Source organism: Vanessa cardui, chromosome 12, assembly GCF_905220365.1.
Source record: "Vanessa cardui chromosome 12, ilVanCard2.1, whole genome shotgun sequence".
NCBI classification, from domain to species: domain Eukaryota; kingdom Metazoa; phylum Arthropoda; class Insecta; order Lepidoptera; family Nymphalidae; genus Vanessa; species Vanessa cardui.
Genome location: NC_061134.1, coordinates 4,413,243 through 4,431,942, shown reverse-complemented (window position 1 = coordinate 4,431,942; position 18,700 = coordinate 4,413,243). Strand labels below are relative to the sequence as shown.

At 31.4% G+C, this 18,700-nt stretch overlaps 1 protein-coding gene across 1 annotated transcript in view; it reads left to right on the top strand.

The window, feature by feature from the left end:
- The window catches only part of LOC124534347 (autophagy-related protein 101), a 67,622-nt gene extending 50,506 nt beyond the window's left edge, over positions 1-17,116 (top strand). Inside the window, exons 8-10 of the mRNA XM_047110135.1 lie at positions 15,872-15,969; positions 16,079-16,274; positions 16,743-17,116. Coding sequence (XP_046966091.1) covers positions 15,872-15,969; positions 16,079-16,274; positions 16,743-16,850 — 402 coding nt within the window. The 3' untranslated portion in view covers positions 16,851-17,116. The remainder of the gene's footprint in view (positions 1-15,871; positions 15,970-16,078; positions 16,275-16,742) is intronic.
- The last annotated feature ends 1,584 nt before the right edge of the window (positions 17,117-18,700 follow it).

Sequence of the window (18,700 nt, the reverse complement as noted above, 5' to 3'; positions counted from 1 at the left end):
CGCTCTCCATTGACGTTGACGCCTGTTGCAGTCCAATCCAGAGTCTTGAAAACGTCCTCCATCGCGTTGATGAATAGTTTTGGGAGATATTACATGTCTCCTGTCTCACCCCGCGTCGGAGATGAATAAGTCTTGTTCTCTGGTCCTGATGGCTAATGGCCTATAATGGGACAGGTTTGGGCGGTTGCTCTTTTTAGGGTTAAGATGTACCAAAGTAGTCTTCCAGGAGTTGGGCTGCTTTCGTAGTCGGCGACTATTCGTTAAAGAGCGCCGACTCTCCGTTTTTTTTAATAATATAGTTTGTAAATTCTCAATAAAATATACATATATGGAATGTATCAGAAATTTTACAATCTGTCTTACACATTTCAAAATGTAATGGCACTCTGTAAAAGGTTTATCCTCTTTAGTATCTAAAATTACTAACATAACATTTTGACATAAAAAATTAGTATCTTAATAAAATGTGAATAACGGTATGATTATTATTGCCTTTGCGTAAAATGATTCATTTTGTTTAGATTTATTGTCGTATCTAGAGCAAACGGCTTAATTTTCTGAAAAAACCCTATAAATGCTTAAATTGTTTGTTTAATTGGCGCAAAATATTTTTTGTTTATACGATAGCGGTTAGCGAAAAAATTTCGGGGGGGGTTTGAACCCCCAAAACCTCCGCCTGCCTACGGCCATGTCTATACGTATATTGTTAGCAAATTTAACATAAACTATCATGTGTAAAATATAATACACTTTAGCATTGGTTATTATAAATTTAAAACTCTCAGCGATGAATCTAGTTAATGATCTGTTATTCGGATGAAACCGAAAGGTACCGCTAGTTCGGTATAAAGCAATCCAAGTGACCTCTTTTCGAAAGTGTTCTCTCTGAGCACTCAATACACCCAACACAAACATAGTGTGTACAAATGAATGTTACATTATCTTACTTATAACTTATTAGCTATAAATTATTTCCCTAAATTTTAATTAATTATTACAAATGTTTATTTCATACTTCTTCGCTTCCGTTACGAATTACCGTTTTGCTACGCTGCATAAATTCTTATTAGACTTATATCATTTTGATTTTTCAATATGTAATAATATATTTTATCTGTGGTGTAGGGCAACAATTATCCTAACAAAACAACAATTATACTCTGTGTTCCAATGACCAGTGAAGTTACAAACAATTTATATAAATTTTAGTTCGCAAAGCATAACGGCTGAAGGACTCAATATCTCTCGACGATCGAAGGTAAAGGTGTTAATAATGAACTCGGTCCTTAAATAAATAAATAAATAAAGAATATTTTCTTATGAACCGAGATGGCCCATGGTTAGAACGCGAGCATCTTAACCGATGATTGAGGATTGATTGGAGAAAAACATCGTGAGGAAACCGGCATGTGACTAATTTCATAGAAAGTCTGCCATATTTGTATTCCACCAACCCGCATTGGAACAGCGTGTTCCAAAACCTCCTCAAAGGGAGAGGAGGCCTTAGCCCAGCAGTGGTAAATTTACAGGCTGTTGTTGTTTGTTATATCATATTAATAAATTATCAATGGGTTCTGTATAAGGTTTTAGGATAGCACGCATAGCGAATTATAATTAATCTACATGCTTCGTCGGCTTCCAAAAAAATGTTCGCACATATACGCACCGCGTCCGTCCGATCTGCATTCGCGATGCACCGCGGCCCGTGCCCCGCTCTGCGCCTAATACATCACCTCGGAATGCTAATTGGGACACTTGCAAATGTAGTTCCCTGTAACGATCTCAACCTTTGTAAATCGTTATTCTATGTGAGAACATGACAGCTCGAGTCCCGTGATCCGTTACGAATATATTCACTTATCACATTGATCGTTTCGATCATGTTACATACATGAAAGTGTTTAGAACTACGAGTATATAATTGAGGTTACAAACTGCACATTCTAATTTATATTTCGAATGATGTACATACGTGCCTAAAGCATTAATATCTATCTTTATTTATCTATCCTGATATATTTGCGAAGTATTTTTTTATGGTTTAAGTTGGCGGACGAGCATATGCTCCACCTGATGGTAAGTGAAGACCATCACCCCTAGACAATGACGCTGTAAGAATTATTAACTATTCCTTACATCGGCAATTTGCCACCAACCTTGGGAACTAAGATGGTATGTCCCTTGAGCCTGCAGTTACACTGGCTCACTCACCCTTCAAACTGGAACACAACAATACTGTTATTTGGCGGCAGAATAACTGACGAGTGGGTGGTACCTATCTAGACGGGCTTGCACAAAGCCCTACCACCAAGTATACTTGCTGTACTGGAAGAAATATCTTCAAAGTTTTTGTTATATCGTTTTTTGATAACTGTTGAAAATATAATATTTTTTTTTATTTAATAAATAAGTGCATGCCTTTTCTACTTCCATCTTTTCTTTTGCATTTTTTTCTTTTCACGAGGATACATGATAAAGTAGTAATCAATAAGTAGTTATAAATAAGATGTTTGTTTAATTACAAACAGTTTTTATTTAGTTTTTTTGTTATGTCTGCAGGTTTAAGGACAGGTTTTATGGTCTATTGCATTTGACCAAAAACATTTGTGGTGTTTGTTTTCCTTACAGAAGATGAATCATTTGTTTTATTAGTAAAATATCAGTATAAGTCACTTCATTCAATTCAATTAAACGTATTTGGTAAATTAATAGTTTAACTATTCGTTATTGCTAGAGCAATAACATATGTTAAAAATAAACCCAAAATTATTTTTCGCATACACACCTATATGAATGAAATTCGATAATATATGAATTATTTAAATATTTCATTAAAATTTATATTTCATATTTATTCATACAAGGATATCGAGTAATATTCTTTTTTAAATAAAGTTGAAACTTTCCTGTTCAATAATATAAATTCTTTGTGACGTAACGAACGTTTAAACACAAATAATTTGAAAATATCTACTTGCAGTACTATTCTGTGAGAGAAAATACATGCTCGTGAAATGTTTAAAAAGACACGTACACAATTTTGATGATCTCACATTTCACGATCGTGTTTTGTGAAAATTTTGAATTAAAGAACATCTCTTCTTATTTAAATATTACTAGGAAAGCCACTTCTGTCGAAAAATATTTGAGAAATGTTAAATTTCCACAAAAAAAAATAACATTATCATGACATGTTCTATTAAATTTCTATTGAATAAAATTAATTACTTAACACTTTAAACTACGAATTACAACTAATATTTCTTTTATTACGAAATCGTTTGTCCTGACTGACTATAACGCACGTTTCTCTAACCTAATTTGATGTCAGTATTACCTTTAATTATTAACAAATAAAACAATGAAAGATTACTAAACAAGCATCGAATAATTATTAAACATATTAGTTTGACGTCGCTAATTTTATATTTCTCTGAACGGTATAGAAATAATTACTTCTATGATTTTTAACATGTCGTAATAAAATACATGAATAAACACAATTCTGGTTGAAAGCCTTTGCATATTGACATTAACACACAATTCTTCTTCCTGTTTACCTCTAGTTAAATGATAATCAGTATAATAATTTAGAATCCCCATATGTTTTATAAAAATGAAAGTATATTCGTTGTCATTTTAACAATCGATTGCCTTTTGTTTTGATATATAAACAAACACATAAATATGTTTATTTATATTTAGTAATGGTTGGTTCATTTTGGTTAACTCAAACTCCCACAAACAGCCTTGGAAGGGAATATATTTGTACATAGTATGTAGAGCTATTCTATAAGCCAACTTGAAGCTCGCCTCAGCATATAATCGTGAAATGTCAGAAATCAAATAGTTTACTTACATAAGAATCAATTATATTCAAATTGATATGCGACATTTACTTATACATAATAATCTTAACATTTAAAGGATACGCGTCAAATTAACGCATCAATGTAAGTCTAGTAAGAATTACATACAGAATAGAGACATCCTCTGTAAATATGTTTTGAAAATACTACATCCTGGGATTGCGATGTGGTTAATGGGTCTTTTTACCTTTAAGATCACCCCAAGTTCCTTTAATAAAATATAATACTATGTTTTTAATCTAATCATAAAATCAGAACCAATGAATTAATGGGTACACATAGTTTCCAAATAATATACAATCTCCTTATATAAGTGACAAAAAACCTCATCAAAACCGGTGTAATCTTATATGTAACAAATTGTCAAACAAAATAACTCCTAAATATATTAAAAATATTTTTTAAATTTACATCATCTCATCTACAACACGACTAAATCAGACGGTATAAAACTTTATATAATGCTATTCAAACCTTAATATTATGGTTTATTTCTTAACTAAGTGAACGATCATAAAATGGTTCTGCCTCTATTAAATTTTATTTACTATCACAAGGAAAAACCATATATTAAAAATTATCTTAATAATAATGTGTAGTCTTTATATATAAGTACCTGCATTCTGTTGCGATATAATAAATTGCATTCTTATGATTTCCGTCTGATATCGATAATGTCAGGAGTATAAACCTTTGTTACTTTCTCGATATACTTTTTTTTTACAACGAGCAATGCAGTGACTTGAAATGATTCGAAGCTCTGTGTTGTATTTGGGTCGACGTGAAAGTGGTTGTTCGACACTGACCTCTTAGGATGCTATCGTATTTAAAAGCACAATTATAAAGTACTGTTTTAGATTGATGCGAATGTTATTTATTACTATTTATCGCACTCGACTTTGCTTGCATTTTTGGGGTTAGTCTATAATGTTGGACATAAAAAGTAGCCTATGTTCTTCTTTGGAGTTCAACAATCAGGCTGACAAAGAGCTACTTTCCCATTAATAATATTAATATAGATTGAAATATAACAAAATATAAATTATTTCTTATATTTATTTATTAGAGAATCACCTCGTATATAATAGCTCTGACCGCGAAAATGTTATACTATAATAATTATATATACTAATTTGTGATTATATTGTGTTGTGCTCAGAGTGCTAGTACGTTGCGAAGTAAAATAGGCTTAAATCTTTCTCCTCGAGAGAAAAGGAAACTTGACCAAGTGTAGGAAATATACAGCCTAATATGTTAATGAAATAATTTAACTTACTTTTATACTATTTTTCAGAGATTGTATTTGTTGTGATGTACCACAGAAGATTGGGCCTGTATAAATAACATTGCCACGATGAACGCATATACAGAAAATAAGGTCAATTTATTATTCAACAAGGGAAAAATAAATATTTTACATAAATTATATCGAATGTTTATAATCTTCAAGTGATTGGCACAGAGCTCAGACAGTTTTATAGAAAATATAAAAACTTTTTTGTAATAAAAACTCATTTGAGTTATTTTACTTTTTTTATTGTCTGTTTTTTTTGTATTCGATATAATATTTTTTTCATTCTTTATATATTAATTAAATGATTAAAATGTCACACAATTTCATTAACAGAGAGAAATAAATATGTATATAAAGGTAATAATGGAATCTAAATTTAGTAATTCGACCTCTTAATACCATTAGCGGCTGCTAAGTACGACGGAAGGAAATGATAATCATCGTTATCAACATTATTTTACTGATCGTGACTTCAAAATTTAAATATAAGAGTTAAATACCAGGAAACAAATATTTCATAAAGACATCCATGAAATTTTAAGGACGATACAAGAACTATGACTAAGTCTTTATGAAGATAGATAATGTATAATAGTGAATTATTTTATTTATTCTGTGACTACAGATAATATAAGATGTATTATTCTGATAAATTAAAAATGTATCCTAGATATTTTGATTATTAGAAAGTAAACTGCAACCAAAAACGAATAAAATAACTATACTAATATTATACATGTAGAAGTAACTCTTTTTGTCTTTATTACGTGTCGTTTGTCCCTTTAAAAAATACTCGTAGAAAGGAACTATATTTTCTGGTGCTATAGAATATAAATTATATTTATAACACAGAATTTTCTTTATATAACATCTAGCAAAGCCGGGTCCTTACTATTTTATAGTTAAAAACAATATTATGAATTGTCGTTTTTGGTCTATATAAGTATAAATATATATGTATCTTATATATGACATACTGGGAGATAGACATAGCTTAAGTTAGACGGGTTATATCCAAACAGTTAAGGAATAGTTTATATTTCTTACAGCCGTAATGTCAGCAGGCCAAGGTGACGGCCGCCTCAGTCATCCGTTTTCCTATACTAAAAAATAATAATAAAAACTAAATTTAGAGTACGAAACATGTTTAAGATAAAAAAATCTGCCTCGTTTGGGATTCAATACGTCTATTAACATGTACGATAAGTATTTAAAGAGTGTCAAATGTCAAATATTTCTTTCCAAAGAGCGAACAGTATGAATTTAAACTGTAAAATTACCTAGGTACAGGCTAGTTCAGGTTTTGCATATAAAACGGTGTTTCGTGTCGCCTCTGCCGAGCTGCTGGCGCCCCGTCGCAACGAGGCAAGACGATCAATTCATGCTCTGATGATTTCGAACCTCCTACTCCTACTTGTAAAGAAACCGGGGTGTATGAGATGTTATTTTTATTCACTTTGTTGATGCTTGGACAAACGTGTTTTATCAATACATATAATAAAAAGCAGTGTCTGTTTGTAATATTAAAATAGCCCCTTTTTTCAATTTTTGTCGGTCTAGCTGTCTGTCTGTTTGTTCCGGCTAATCTCTGGAACGGCTGGACCGATTTTGATGGGAAATTCACTGGCAGATAACTGATATAATAGGGAGTAAATTAGGCTACAATATTATTATTTTTTTGTTAAATTCAAACGCGTACAAAGTCGCGGGCTCAGCTAGTTTACAAATAAATAGAATAGTCTAGAGATACAACCTTATTGATTTAAATATCAGATATCAGAAGTACACTTTAGACTGTAGGGTTTCTTCATCGTAGTAAATAAATAAGTGTTTATTTTATATAAAAAAAATATACTCATTTTACTTTTTGTTGCTAACAATTATAAACAGATAATAATATTTTAATACCGTGTTATAAAGAACTAATATTTGAATGATATGAAACGATCTAAAATCAAGTAAGTATGAGCGAGGTACATAAGTGTTTTAGCGAGACTAAAGTGTTACGAGAAACAAGACAATCTACCCCACACACTTGTTACTGCTAATCGTTCTCTGACTTAACCGTATGTAATAACAGGAAGGTTGTTTCCGCATCGTTAAAATTTATATGGCGAAATGACGAGGAACACAATGTTTTTGTTTTTACTGCGCTTTTTGTTAAGGTAATAGGGTTTGGTAAATTTTACACGTATTAAATGTCCTTTTCACATTATTTTCACACTTTACTGATAATTGTTTCCTAAGTCTTCGTAAGTTTTAGTCTCGTCTTCGAAACATTGTTAATTACATTTAAAACGGGACATTTACCATGTTTTACATTTTTTTTAATGGATATTTCGACATTATCTACGAATGTCTTGTTCACGAGACCACATAAAAAATAGTAAAAAAAATAAACATTTTAAATTAATTTAAAATCTTGTATTGTTAATATTATAATACTAAGACTTTTATTCTGAAATATGTATTTGTATGATTTCTTATTTGTATAACGTTAAATTGTCAGCAAGACGACGAATTTTAATTGACGTAATTTATATGTATGGCAAATTGACATAAAGGAAACATTTCAAAATGATAAGTATCAGAAGAACTCTAAAATAAATAACGCCTTAATTATACCTCGATAATTTCTATGAACATTTAAAATTAACATATTAAAAAGTCCCGTTTTATAAAAAATATATATGGAGTTCACATAATTTTCGAGAGTAGAAGAAGAATATAAAATTTATGTAAACAGAAACGGGTACAATGTCAAGGCCATTGACCGCGGTCTGGGCAGCTTGCAGCAAGCTCCGCTGGTGTATCTAAAATACGCGGCCTTTTCCTCTTCCCACTTTATCATTTGACTTACTTATTTATTTTCCTATGCTTTTCTTACATAAATGATCGCAAAGAGAAAAAAATTAAAAATTGTTTTTTTTTTTTTTTATTTATAAGACCTGTATTATTTTTTATCGAGGATTAATTATTGAAGATTATCTAGAAAAATAACATCGCACATTCCAGTCATAATTTTATCTTAATATGTCAAATACATCACACATAACGTAGCATATTACTCATTTTAATATTACGTGTTAATTGGAAATAGGATGAATGATATATTTATCCGCAAGAAACACTAAAGGCGTTTTCCACACATTCTTCTTGTAATTATTCCATCAGAAGTATATTTTATTATATTTTAATAAGATCTATTTAGTTTACCGATTAATATTATCCGAATCGAATGTTACCCGTGCTTTTAACGGACACTTCTTGAGCATAACTTGCTTCATTGTGTTAAACTTTACCATAAACAAAGATTTTTTTTCTTAAACAAACCAATCTCCATTATTCGAGATTGTTTGTGATAATTAAACGGAAGACATGGCTTTTTGCCTTACAATTTAATTGAATATGAATAAAAATTACAAAAGACTTAGCTGTACGGTGTAATACCTTTACCTTTTCCCTCTAAGGAAAGCAAAAAGCGAAAACAAAAAATAGTTTGTGATAACTCATTTTATCTAATGATTTTAACACAAAAAACTTTTTAGTTAAATAAATGATCAATAAATATTATATATTATAGCAAAAGTAGTGCTTACATGTAATTTAAAAAATACATATCGAAATAAGCATAATATATTAACTTGTGCCAGTTTACCGATTTACCTCTACGTAGTTGGCGCCATTATAAAACGAATTCCTATTAATTTCTTGTCAATCATGTATCTATTAATAAGAAAGATTTTAGATAACGCTAATGTGTTTTCATTCAGTAGCTATAGATATATAAAATGTCCATTAAATTTTAATGAATCCACCGAGTCAATGACTTCAAAAGGCTTTCGTGATACATTCGCAAATCATCTGTTTCTTTCTTTGTAAAACCATTTTTTTTTTTGTTTTTGATAGTTTTTGGTCTTTGATATTCGACAAACATCCATGTGCGTTTAAAAATATTTTGGATTTTATTTTAACCCTACTGATCTGATATTTTTATACAATCAATCATATGATACCGAATATACCGTAAATTTTTAATATAAAAAATATGCTAATATATCTGGATATATTTTGTTTATATATTTTTGTACATAATCAAATAGTTAATAAATAAAACGAATAAGTAGTAAGTTTACGTAAAAGTTTAATATTAAAATGTCGCTGCTGAAAATCTCAAATACCTATTTTGTAATGATACTTTGTTGTTTTGGAATATTTTCTAACAATAACACAGAATACAATCTCGATTCGATTCTTATTATAGTGTCTGGCGCCGCTTCTGCGGAGGTCTCTTTGTAATTGGCATGTACGTGTATTATTACTTTTTTCAATAATTGCCCAATACTAACCGCACAGAGACATCATCGATCAAGCCAAGGCCGCAGATTTTGTATGGGACGATAGTAGTGACTGTCATACAATCTGACACGCAATCGCGCGGTAAATAGATGTTTATACTACGACACAACATACATATAGCATCGGCAAATTCAATAAGACAGATTACTGCCGATTTATACAACCAATAGAAATAACTCCCCTCGCGCCAATCGACGCTACTCGTCGCTGTAGATTCTCGCGTCAGTTCAACCCGAGAAAGCAATGCATGTTAATCGATGTGTCAAATTGACGAATATATTAGGTTATATGATATTTCAAGTTAGATCAAATTCGCATAAGACATAAATATTGATAATTTTTGATAGCGCACTGAATTCGGATGTGATCGGTTTTACGAATTTTGCCGATGCTACATCTAAGTTGTGTTGTACTGTAATTAACTATCTCCATTAAATCACAATACTTCTGGTGAATATATTTAGAGGTCAATTTCAATCAATTTTTTTACGAAAAACCAAAATGAATATAGCCTCTCTACAGGACTCTTAGAATTATTCCCACAGGTATGTATTTCTATAATAAGCGTTTTATTTTTAAAACGACGTTAAATTAAATATGCAGAACCATTTTATCGTTTTTGCGACATAACCTGACATACGTGTAATAACAGCCAGTTTTATTAGCGCCAACTTGTTTAAATTTAGATATGGTATACAAATAAGTGCCATGATCAAGGTAACATTTAAAAAATCAAATTCCATTATTACCTTGACACAAAAGAAGATACAGTTTTATTTTTTATTCCAACTGTAGCTTAGTTACGTGATAAAAAAATATCCTATATTCATTAGTAATACCTAATTATAAGCGTGGTCTAACTTGGCCGTTTCGTAATTTATCACAAATTGGTAGAGTGATATAGTTCAGAAACAAACACAGATTAAAATCAAGACGAAGTTCATGTCAGACCAACTGGAATTCGTTATTCGATATTTTTATTTATTATTTGATAAAATATTTAAATTATATCAGATTAATATCTAAGAGCGACCGACAAATATATTTTATTAGGATGTTTATCGAAACCGAAAAAAAGCAATTAAATCAATAAAAGGAATATAATTGCCAGTTAAAAAATACTTACAAATGCTACTTCATGTTTTTACGATTCACGAATAATTATTAAAAAAAATTGTTTTGTTTTTAAACATAAATTGTAACAGATCCACTATTAAATTTACAATGAAATAAAACCTCGGTATAAACCAGAAACGTGTATTATCTTACAATAGTATAAGGTCTAACTTTTTTTCAAATGTCATTATCAAATCACAATGTTCTTAATTGGCCATTCGAAAGGCTAAAAATAAATTCCCGTTAAAATATGTAAATAAAAAAATGACCTTTCAAAAATCACGAAAACGTTTAATGATGGAATGAAACGTTTTTAACTAAATTTAAAACCTAACCTTGCCAGAGATTTGATCAACGCAATGATGTAAGACATGTCTAGCTCATCCTGTGTACTGAAGAATGGAATTTAATTACAACGTTATAATACGGAAGTTTTTTTACGAATAAAAACTATCAGATTGACTCATTTAGTTTCTAAGCATTGAAATACCAACTTCTTGTAGCGTTTACTCATATTGACTTCCTCTGATGTCTGATGATTTTGAGATTGCTTTAATCATTTCTTGTTAATTTTTTCGTTTTTTTTTTCGCTGTTTACCTACAGGATAATATTTAACTACAGGATATGAATAATTTCATTACAAATCCAGTTCGCTTCTTAATATTTTTACAGTTAATTATGGTTTTAAATACATTTTTAATTTCGTAGTTGTCCTTTTTTGAGACAACATGTTTTTAACATACTTAAATTTTATTTTGTGTTTGATAGTAATTATTAATAATAAACAAAGTCTGTGGTTAGGTATATAACTAATACGATATCGTTACTGTTGAGGAAAATCTTCATAAATTAATAGAAGTATGTATAGCTGGTAAGTAATGTTTATTTTAGAGTTACATTCAGATTAAAATATTTAATTGAACTAGTTTGTAAAATAGGAAAAGTAATTTTGTATCTGTGCAACAAAAATTAATTCTCATTCACAAATGCGGCCGAGTCGTGACCAGCCCCGTGTATAAGCGTTTGCTGCGGCTGCGGTCACTTCGACAAAGATAAAGATAAGAATTGATTAGTAGTCTGATCGTTAATACTAACGGTATATTACTTTTTAATTTATCTACACTCTGACTACTTCAGTTGACCATGCGCCGTACGTTTTGTCGGTAGCTATAAAAAAACATTACATAGCTGCTTAACAAATCAACGTGCACATAAATTTGGTTGTTTATGCTCTCGAGCGGCTAACATATACTGATGAGATGCAAAATGCATCACATTTGCCTCTAATAAAGCACATTCCCTATAACAACTCACATATAATCGGTCGGTCACATTGATGTCGCGCTAAATTCAAATGTTTTTGCTTTAAAATTCACTATGGATAGATGAGCGACGTACGTGGTTGAATTTTTTAACATATTCACTGTTTTATTTTAATATGTAATACTAACTACCGTCACAATCTGCGGACCATTAGCTCGCCCTCGCGTTAAGGTGCATTTATCTCGTTGAACTCGCAATCGTTAAAACGTGCTGTAAATTCCAAGTGTGCAATTAAGGGGCTGGCTCCCTATTTTTAGACGATGAAGTTTGCTTTTTTCTTCTGTAAAGCGAGACGAGACGGGTTGTGAGACCGGGGCTGTGTAGACACGTCTTAGGGAAATTGCATGTGTGCTACTTAGACGCGGCGTTATATCACACGTTCGATGATCGTTAACATAATACGCGTGCTATATATACGACTACAGATAAAATATTATTTTATTAGATCTAAATATGACGAAAGTTTCTTGCATACTTCACAAGTTTTTTTTTTTATAATTACGGCGAAGATTCGCTTTATACTTAGTTTTAAGAAATAATCAGCACATTTAACGAATATTCGTCGTATATATTAAGCACACTGCATAAACAAATTCAATTAGAAAGTTGCCATCGATAATTGTTATATGGTATATTAATATTAGCACGTCGTCCAATAAATTAACATAGATAATATGAAACTAGATATAGTGACGCGTCTTTTAATTTATAATAAGACAAGATTAAATCCAGACTTGACACATCTAAATTTAAAACAGGTGAAACTGCGAATGCGACTTGTGTAATAATATTATATGTGAAAACCTTATACGATGCATTCTTGTTCCATTTTATGTATATTCGTTTAGCAGTTTTTTCAGTTAGGCATGACAAAAAAACGCTCAATGTAAAGTTAGTATTTTATAATTAACATGAAGGTGCAAGGTATAAAACAAGTAAGAAACATGAATCTACATACATTCATGCTTGTATGGGACACTTGATCGAATATTAATGGGGTAAGTTCATTGGTGTGAGTGGGCGATTATGTTGAGTTACGGGTTACTTATTGCGGAGTTCGATGTAGCGGTAACAAGTAATTTATACAGGTATAACAATTATGAATGTCCTTTTCAGGGCCGTGTATACGAACTGGTAGGATTCACAATTATATAATTACTCATAAGACTGCACATTAATGTTTTTTTTTTTATGTTCTTGTAGAGTCAATGAACATATTTCAGACTGTGTATCACTAGACTGTAATAATTGATGCTGTGATATTATACTCCTAAAATGTTTGTAGACTATATTTCTGTAGTCTTTCAAACATTGTTTTTACGTTTGCAACTATTGATTAGATTTAGTATTATGAATTTAATAAAGTTTGGATATACGACAAAATTTCGAAAGCCATTCGATCATTAAACCGACCATTCTCAAGCTTCCAATGTCATCCCCGGTCAATCCCTTTAATATCAGCGCAGTTTTAGATATTGTTGATATTTCGGTGGAAATAAATAAAAAAAAAATGCAACGTCGTATATTGCTATAGCGCGTCAAGTGTAAGTTGGCGTGTGGCAAAAACATGTACTAATTTTTTTTGTTCATTTAATATATTATTTGTTTTATCTACCCTTATTAAGAAAATTTACCCAAAATCTATTAAAAATGAGACGTAGAGAATTATTTTCTAGGGAGATATTGATAAAATAAACAAAAAAGTGGCAAAACAAAGGTGTAGCAGGTGCTGCCACAGGTACGCCAACTTATACTTGACAGTCTATACAATATAGTTGTACAAGCTTACATATCAATTGAAAATATTTTTAAACTAAGAAGACTTGTCAACTACTAAACAAAGTAGGTTGCGTTCTTATATGCCAACAGATATGATAGAAGAAATGACGTATGTCATCATGTTTTGCACCTTTTCGGTATAAATATTCACAAGTCAAGTTAGTTTGAAGTCTCTTAAGGCTTCTATTTTTATTTGTAGTTAGGTACATTGAATTTTTGTTTATTATGTTGATTTAAAATATGTTTCAATGAGACGTTTTATAAATGTATATGATAAGATTGCTATCAGTGGACCCATGTTGGGTTCGTTGATTGGACCGGACCAATCACGGAGATTTCTGAAATCCCAATTTCGTTTATTTACTGGATATAGATTGTCGAAAAGAGGACGATAATACGTCGAAAGAAGCGTAACTGCTGGTAACAAAGAGGTCGTTTCAAAGTTAAGGGAAATAAGACGTCATAGGGCTTAAGTTGATACATATTATCCAACACCGATCCGATGTATTTACTGGAATCGAATCTAATTGAACCACCAGCTCTAAATATTCGCTCTGAATTCAACATTGCAAACATAATTCCGGTGCTAAAATCAAGTTTGTTTGCATTAATATTGATTATTTTCAAAATCTTTATACGTATAATAAAATTGGAATGTGTGTTTATAATATTAAAATAACCGCTTTTTTTTCCTATTTAGTACATAGTACTTTTTTTTCAAATTTTGTCTGTCTGTCTGTTTTTCTAACTAATCTCTGGAACGGCTGGACCAATTTTGACGCGACTTTCAGCTGGTAGCTGGTGTATTAAGAAATAATATTAAAAGGATCTAAGATTATCTCCAAGTAAATTCGATTATTTTTGTTATGAAAATTTTATTATTCACAATTCAACTTAAAAATATATTCCACCAAAGAATGTCCAGTCTTCTCTCCTTTATTTTTCCGTTGCCATAGTTACATAATTAAAGTCATTATGTGACTATGGCCCGTTATAACTCATGAATTTAAAAACTTATTAGTGTATATATTACATAGTATTAAATAAATACATCATAATATAATATATTGGCTAATTAACCTTACAATATATTCTACAACAATAACTTTTTGGTAAACTCGAATGCCGACGAAGTTGCAGGCACTGTTAGTATTTGATAATATTCAACATCTCAGTAATATTAGTCATGTTTAATTAGCGAAAGAAGATAGAAAAGGTTAAATATTGAAGACCAATTAGTAAATATGAACTTAATTACTTGTGTTTCTAAAACTATGCTTAATTATAATCTTGTTTTAGAAAAAAGTATTACTTTTGTTTGTATTGTTTTCGCTGCTTTAGTTACAATATAATTAATAGACTGGCGACTTTTAGTAGGTAGATTTTCTGGTTTCCCTGACTGACTTGAAAATTGTTACATTTGGTTTTATTTTCATTAAAATCGCCCCTCTGCTTCCTTCAATGAACCCATAGACAAAATCTTCTAAGACTATTGACACGGCCGTCTTTACCTATTGGAGACGCTGAACATAATAGGAGAATGGAGCCCCATATGACTTTCATAGAACACTATTTTGTTAGACAAAGAAAGTAAATAAACAAGGCTTTAAATTTACTTTTATTAACAATCACATATTTATAAATTACTAATTTATTTGATGTGAGGGCCTCCCATAGATCGATGGGCCCTGGGCACTTGCCTAAAGGGCCCAATGAGAAGGAGAGTCTAGTTATTGATGGCAATTGATCTAGACAGAGTCGGTGGTCCGAATAGGAAACCATCATAGTAATTTTTGCGTCATAATGCTTTAATATAATAAAAAAATACGTTTTTTTTTCTAATTAGAAAAAGAAATGTGAATATGCTTTTAAAATTTTTGAATTTGAGACCTTTTTACTAACTTCCAATTTTCTCTAATTATTTGAAATTAAATTATCCAATAGTAACAACTATCCACTCTATTTTTTCCAAAAAAAATCAATAATGATTATGATTGAGATACGATTGGACGAACATATACATTACATTACCAAAGGAACTATCCTTTGGTAATATAATGCTTTTAAAATATTTATCTATCTTTGTTATTGTCTATAAAATAATAATGTAATGTATTTATTATCTTTTAGTTCCCAGCGCCTGCCGTTAACGTGTCAGCAACAAATGACGCTTCAGAACATAAGCTCGCAAGTTCTTCAACGAACGCAGTCAGTAGCGAAAATAACAGGTAATAATAATGATAAATACCATTGACCAATAACAATAAATAAGAATAATAATATAAACATAGTTGCATTAATAAATAATAAAAGTAATTTTACTTTTTTTCTTTACAGTGATAAGCAAGAAAAAACTATTCAGCCGAAGCCTGGGTCTTTACCCAGTTGTGCAAGTGAGCTGTCAAACGCAGCTAAGTCTTTGCTTCTGAGATTACTTGACATGGATCCCAAAGTTCGCTTACGAAACTTGCGGCAGCTGCAACAAACAGCATTTTATATGAGATTTAACTTCGAGCACGTCAAAGCTAAGAAGGTTATCTTATTACCCACTTTGCCTATAGAAGTCATTAAAATAATAATAAATTACACTTCAATTTACTTATTAAAATTTTTGTTAGGTACTCTATGACGAGTTGAGATGGCCCAGTGGTTAGAACGCGTGCATCTTAACCGATGATTGCGGGTTCAAACCCAGGCAAGCACCACTGAATACTCGTAAGCTTAATTTGTGTTTACAAATCATGTCGAGCTCGGCGTTGAAGGGAAACATCGTGAGGAAATCTGTATGTGTCTAATTTCATAGAAATTCTGACACATGTTTATTCCACCAACCCAAATTGGAACAGCGTGGTGGAATATGTTCCAAATCTTCTTCTCAAAGGGTGGGGAGGCCTTAGCTCAGCAGTGAGAAATTTACAGGCTGTTACTTTACTTTACTTTACTCTATAATCACCTTAAAAGATGGGTAATGTTTTTAAAAAAAATATCCTTTTCGTTACAGATCTCGCCTAGATGCATTTTGGAAAATCAACCAATTCAAACTCGGGGTTCATCGCAAAACGGTGGTAATCGAAATTTCCAACAGTTCGATCAACCTATGTTAATTTAAGATAACCTACCACTTTAAAAATGTGGTAACACTATACTAGAATCTTAATTTGTCATGGTGCCATCATAGTGTAGATTTTAATTAATATGTCGGATGTAAAATAGATATTATAAGTATATACTATGAATTAACGAAGTTGCTAATACCTGATTGTTTAGGTATTTAATTTCTTTTCTCAATTAAGACAACAATGATCTGACAATGATTGACAAAATATCTCGCGCAAATATATTGTTATATGATAGGTGATCCTAATATTAGAGCAGAAATAAATAAATAATTTCAATAAAAAATGGCTTTTAAATTTCCTATTAACTTATACCCATATATAAATAAATTTATGTATATATGGGTATACCCATTTCATACTCATACTTTTCAAAATTTATACAACACTCGCTTAGGATAAATACTTGGCAGCACTAGTTGTGGAGATCAGCCGTAGACTTTCACAACGTATATCACAATTCCCTCATTTTCATAAGCCAATGACAGATAATTAAGGCTCAACTATCTTTTACTAGGACGATTGGGACGAACCAACACTTTGAGCTATTATCATTGGTAATTTTTTTATGAATTATTATTTCTAAAGAAAAAGAATTTTTTCAAGTAGGCTTTTACAAACATTCCAAATTAGTCAATACCTTTTTCTAGTTTAATCGCTTTAAATAAAACTAATTATAACGGATGAATCGCGTATATTAATTATTTTTAAACATCCCGACGTTTCGAGCACTTTGCAGTGTTCGTGGTCACGGGTAGACAAGATGACATTTGTCTATTTGAAGAACAAAGGAAATATTATTAACAACTACCGCCAACGATTTCTCAATTGATATCTTGAGTAACGTTCCGGTTGCACGCAGGAGGCACTAACTGTATCTTTAGGTCTTGCAGTCTGTTGGATTTGGGATTTCAAATTTTTAATAAGTGGATCCCAGGTGTTAGAAAGTCTCCAACCATCTTCTCTATTGAAGTTCGGATGTTTTTGAATTTCAATAGCCTCGCGTATCATTCTAGGAATGAATCTGTGTTCTCTAGCGAGGATCTGTGGGTTATCAAATCGGATAAAATGGTTAGGTTTATCCAGAGCATGTTCACAGACTGCAGACTTAGAAGAACGCCTATTTTTGACATCTCCTATATGTTCCTTGACCCTGGTACCGATACTTCTCTTTGTTTGGCCTATGTAAGATAAACCACACTCACATTCGAGTTTATATACTCCTGCAGTTTGTAAGGGAATATTACTCTTGATAGGTCTCAAGAACTGGCTCACTTTCTTATGAGGCTTGTAAACGGTTTTAATTGAAGCTCGCTTCAAGATGTTGCCAATCCTGTCTGTAACTCCCTTCACATATGGTAGAAATGCAGGTTGTCGCTCAACTGTGGGTGGCTTGATACGGCTTCTGCGATGCTGGCGAGGCACGGGCAGCTTGTTCTGGTGGAGTGCAAGCTTGACCTGACATAGCTCGTCCTCTAGGTGTTCAGCATCGCAGAGATGGTGGGCTCTCTGAAACAAAGATTTGCCAACGGTAGCTAACTGGCTAGGGTGGTGGTGCGAGTCACCATTGAGGTATTTGTTGGTGTGTGTGGGTTTCCTATAAACTGTGTGACTTAATGTATTGTCAGGATTCTTGATAATAAGGATGTCAAGGAAAGCTAAAGAATTATTTGCCTCTAATTCCATAGTAAATTGAATGTTTTTATTTATAGAATTAAGATGTACTAAAAATGCAGATGTCTACCCGTGACCACGAACACTGCAAAGTGCTCGAAACGTCGGGATGTTTAAAAATAATTAATATACGCGATTCATCCGTTATAATTAGTTTTATTTAAATGTG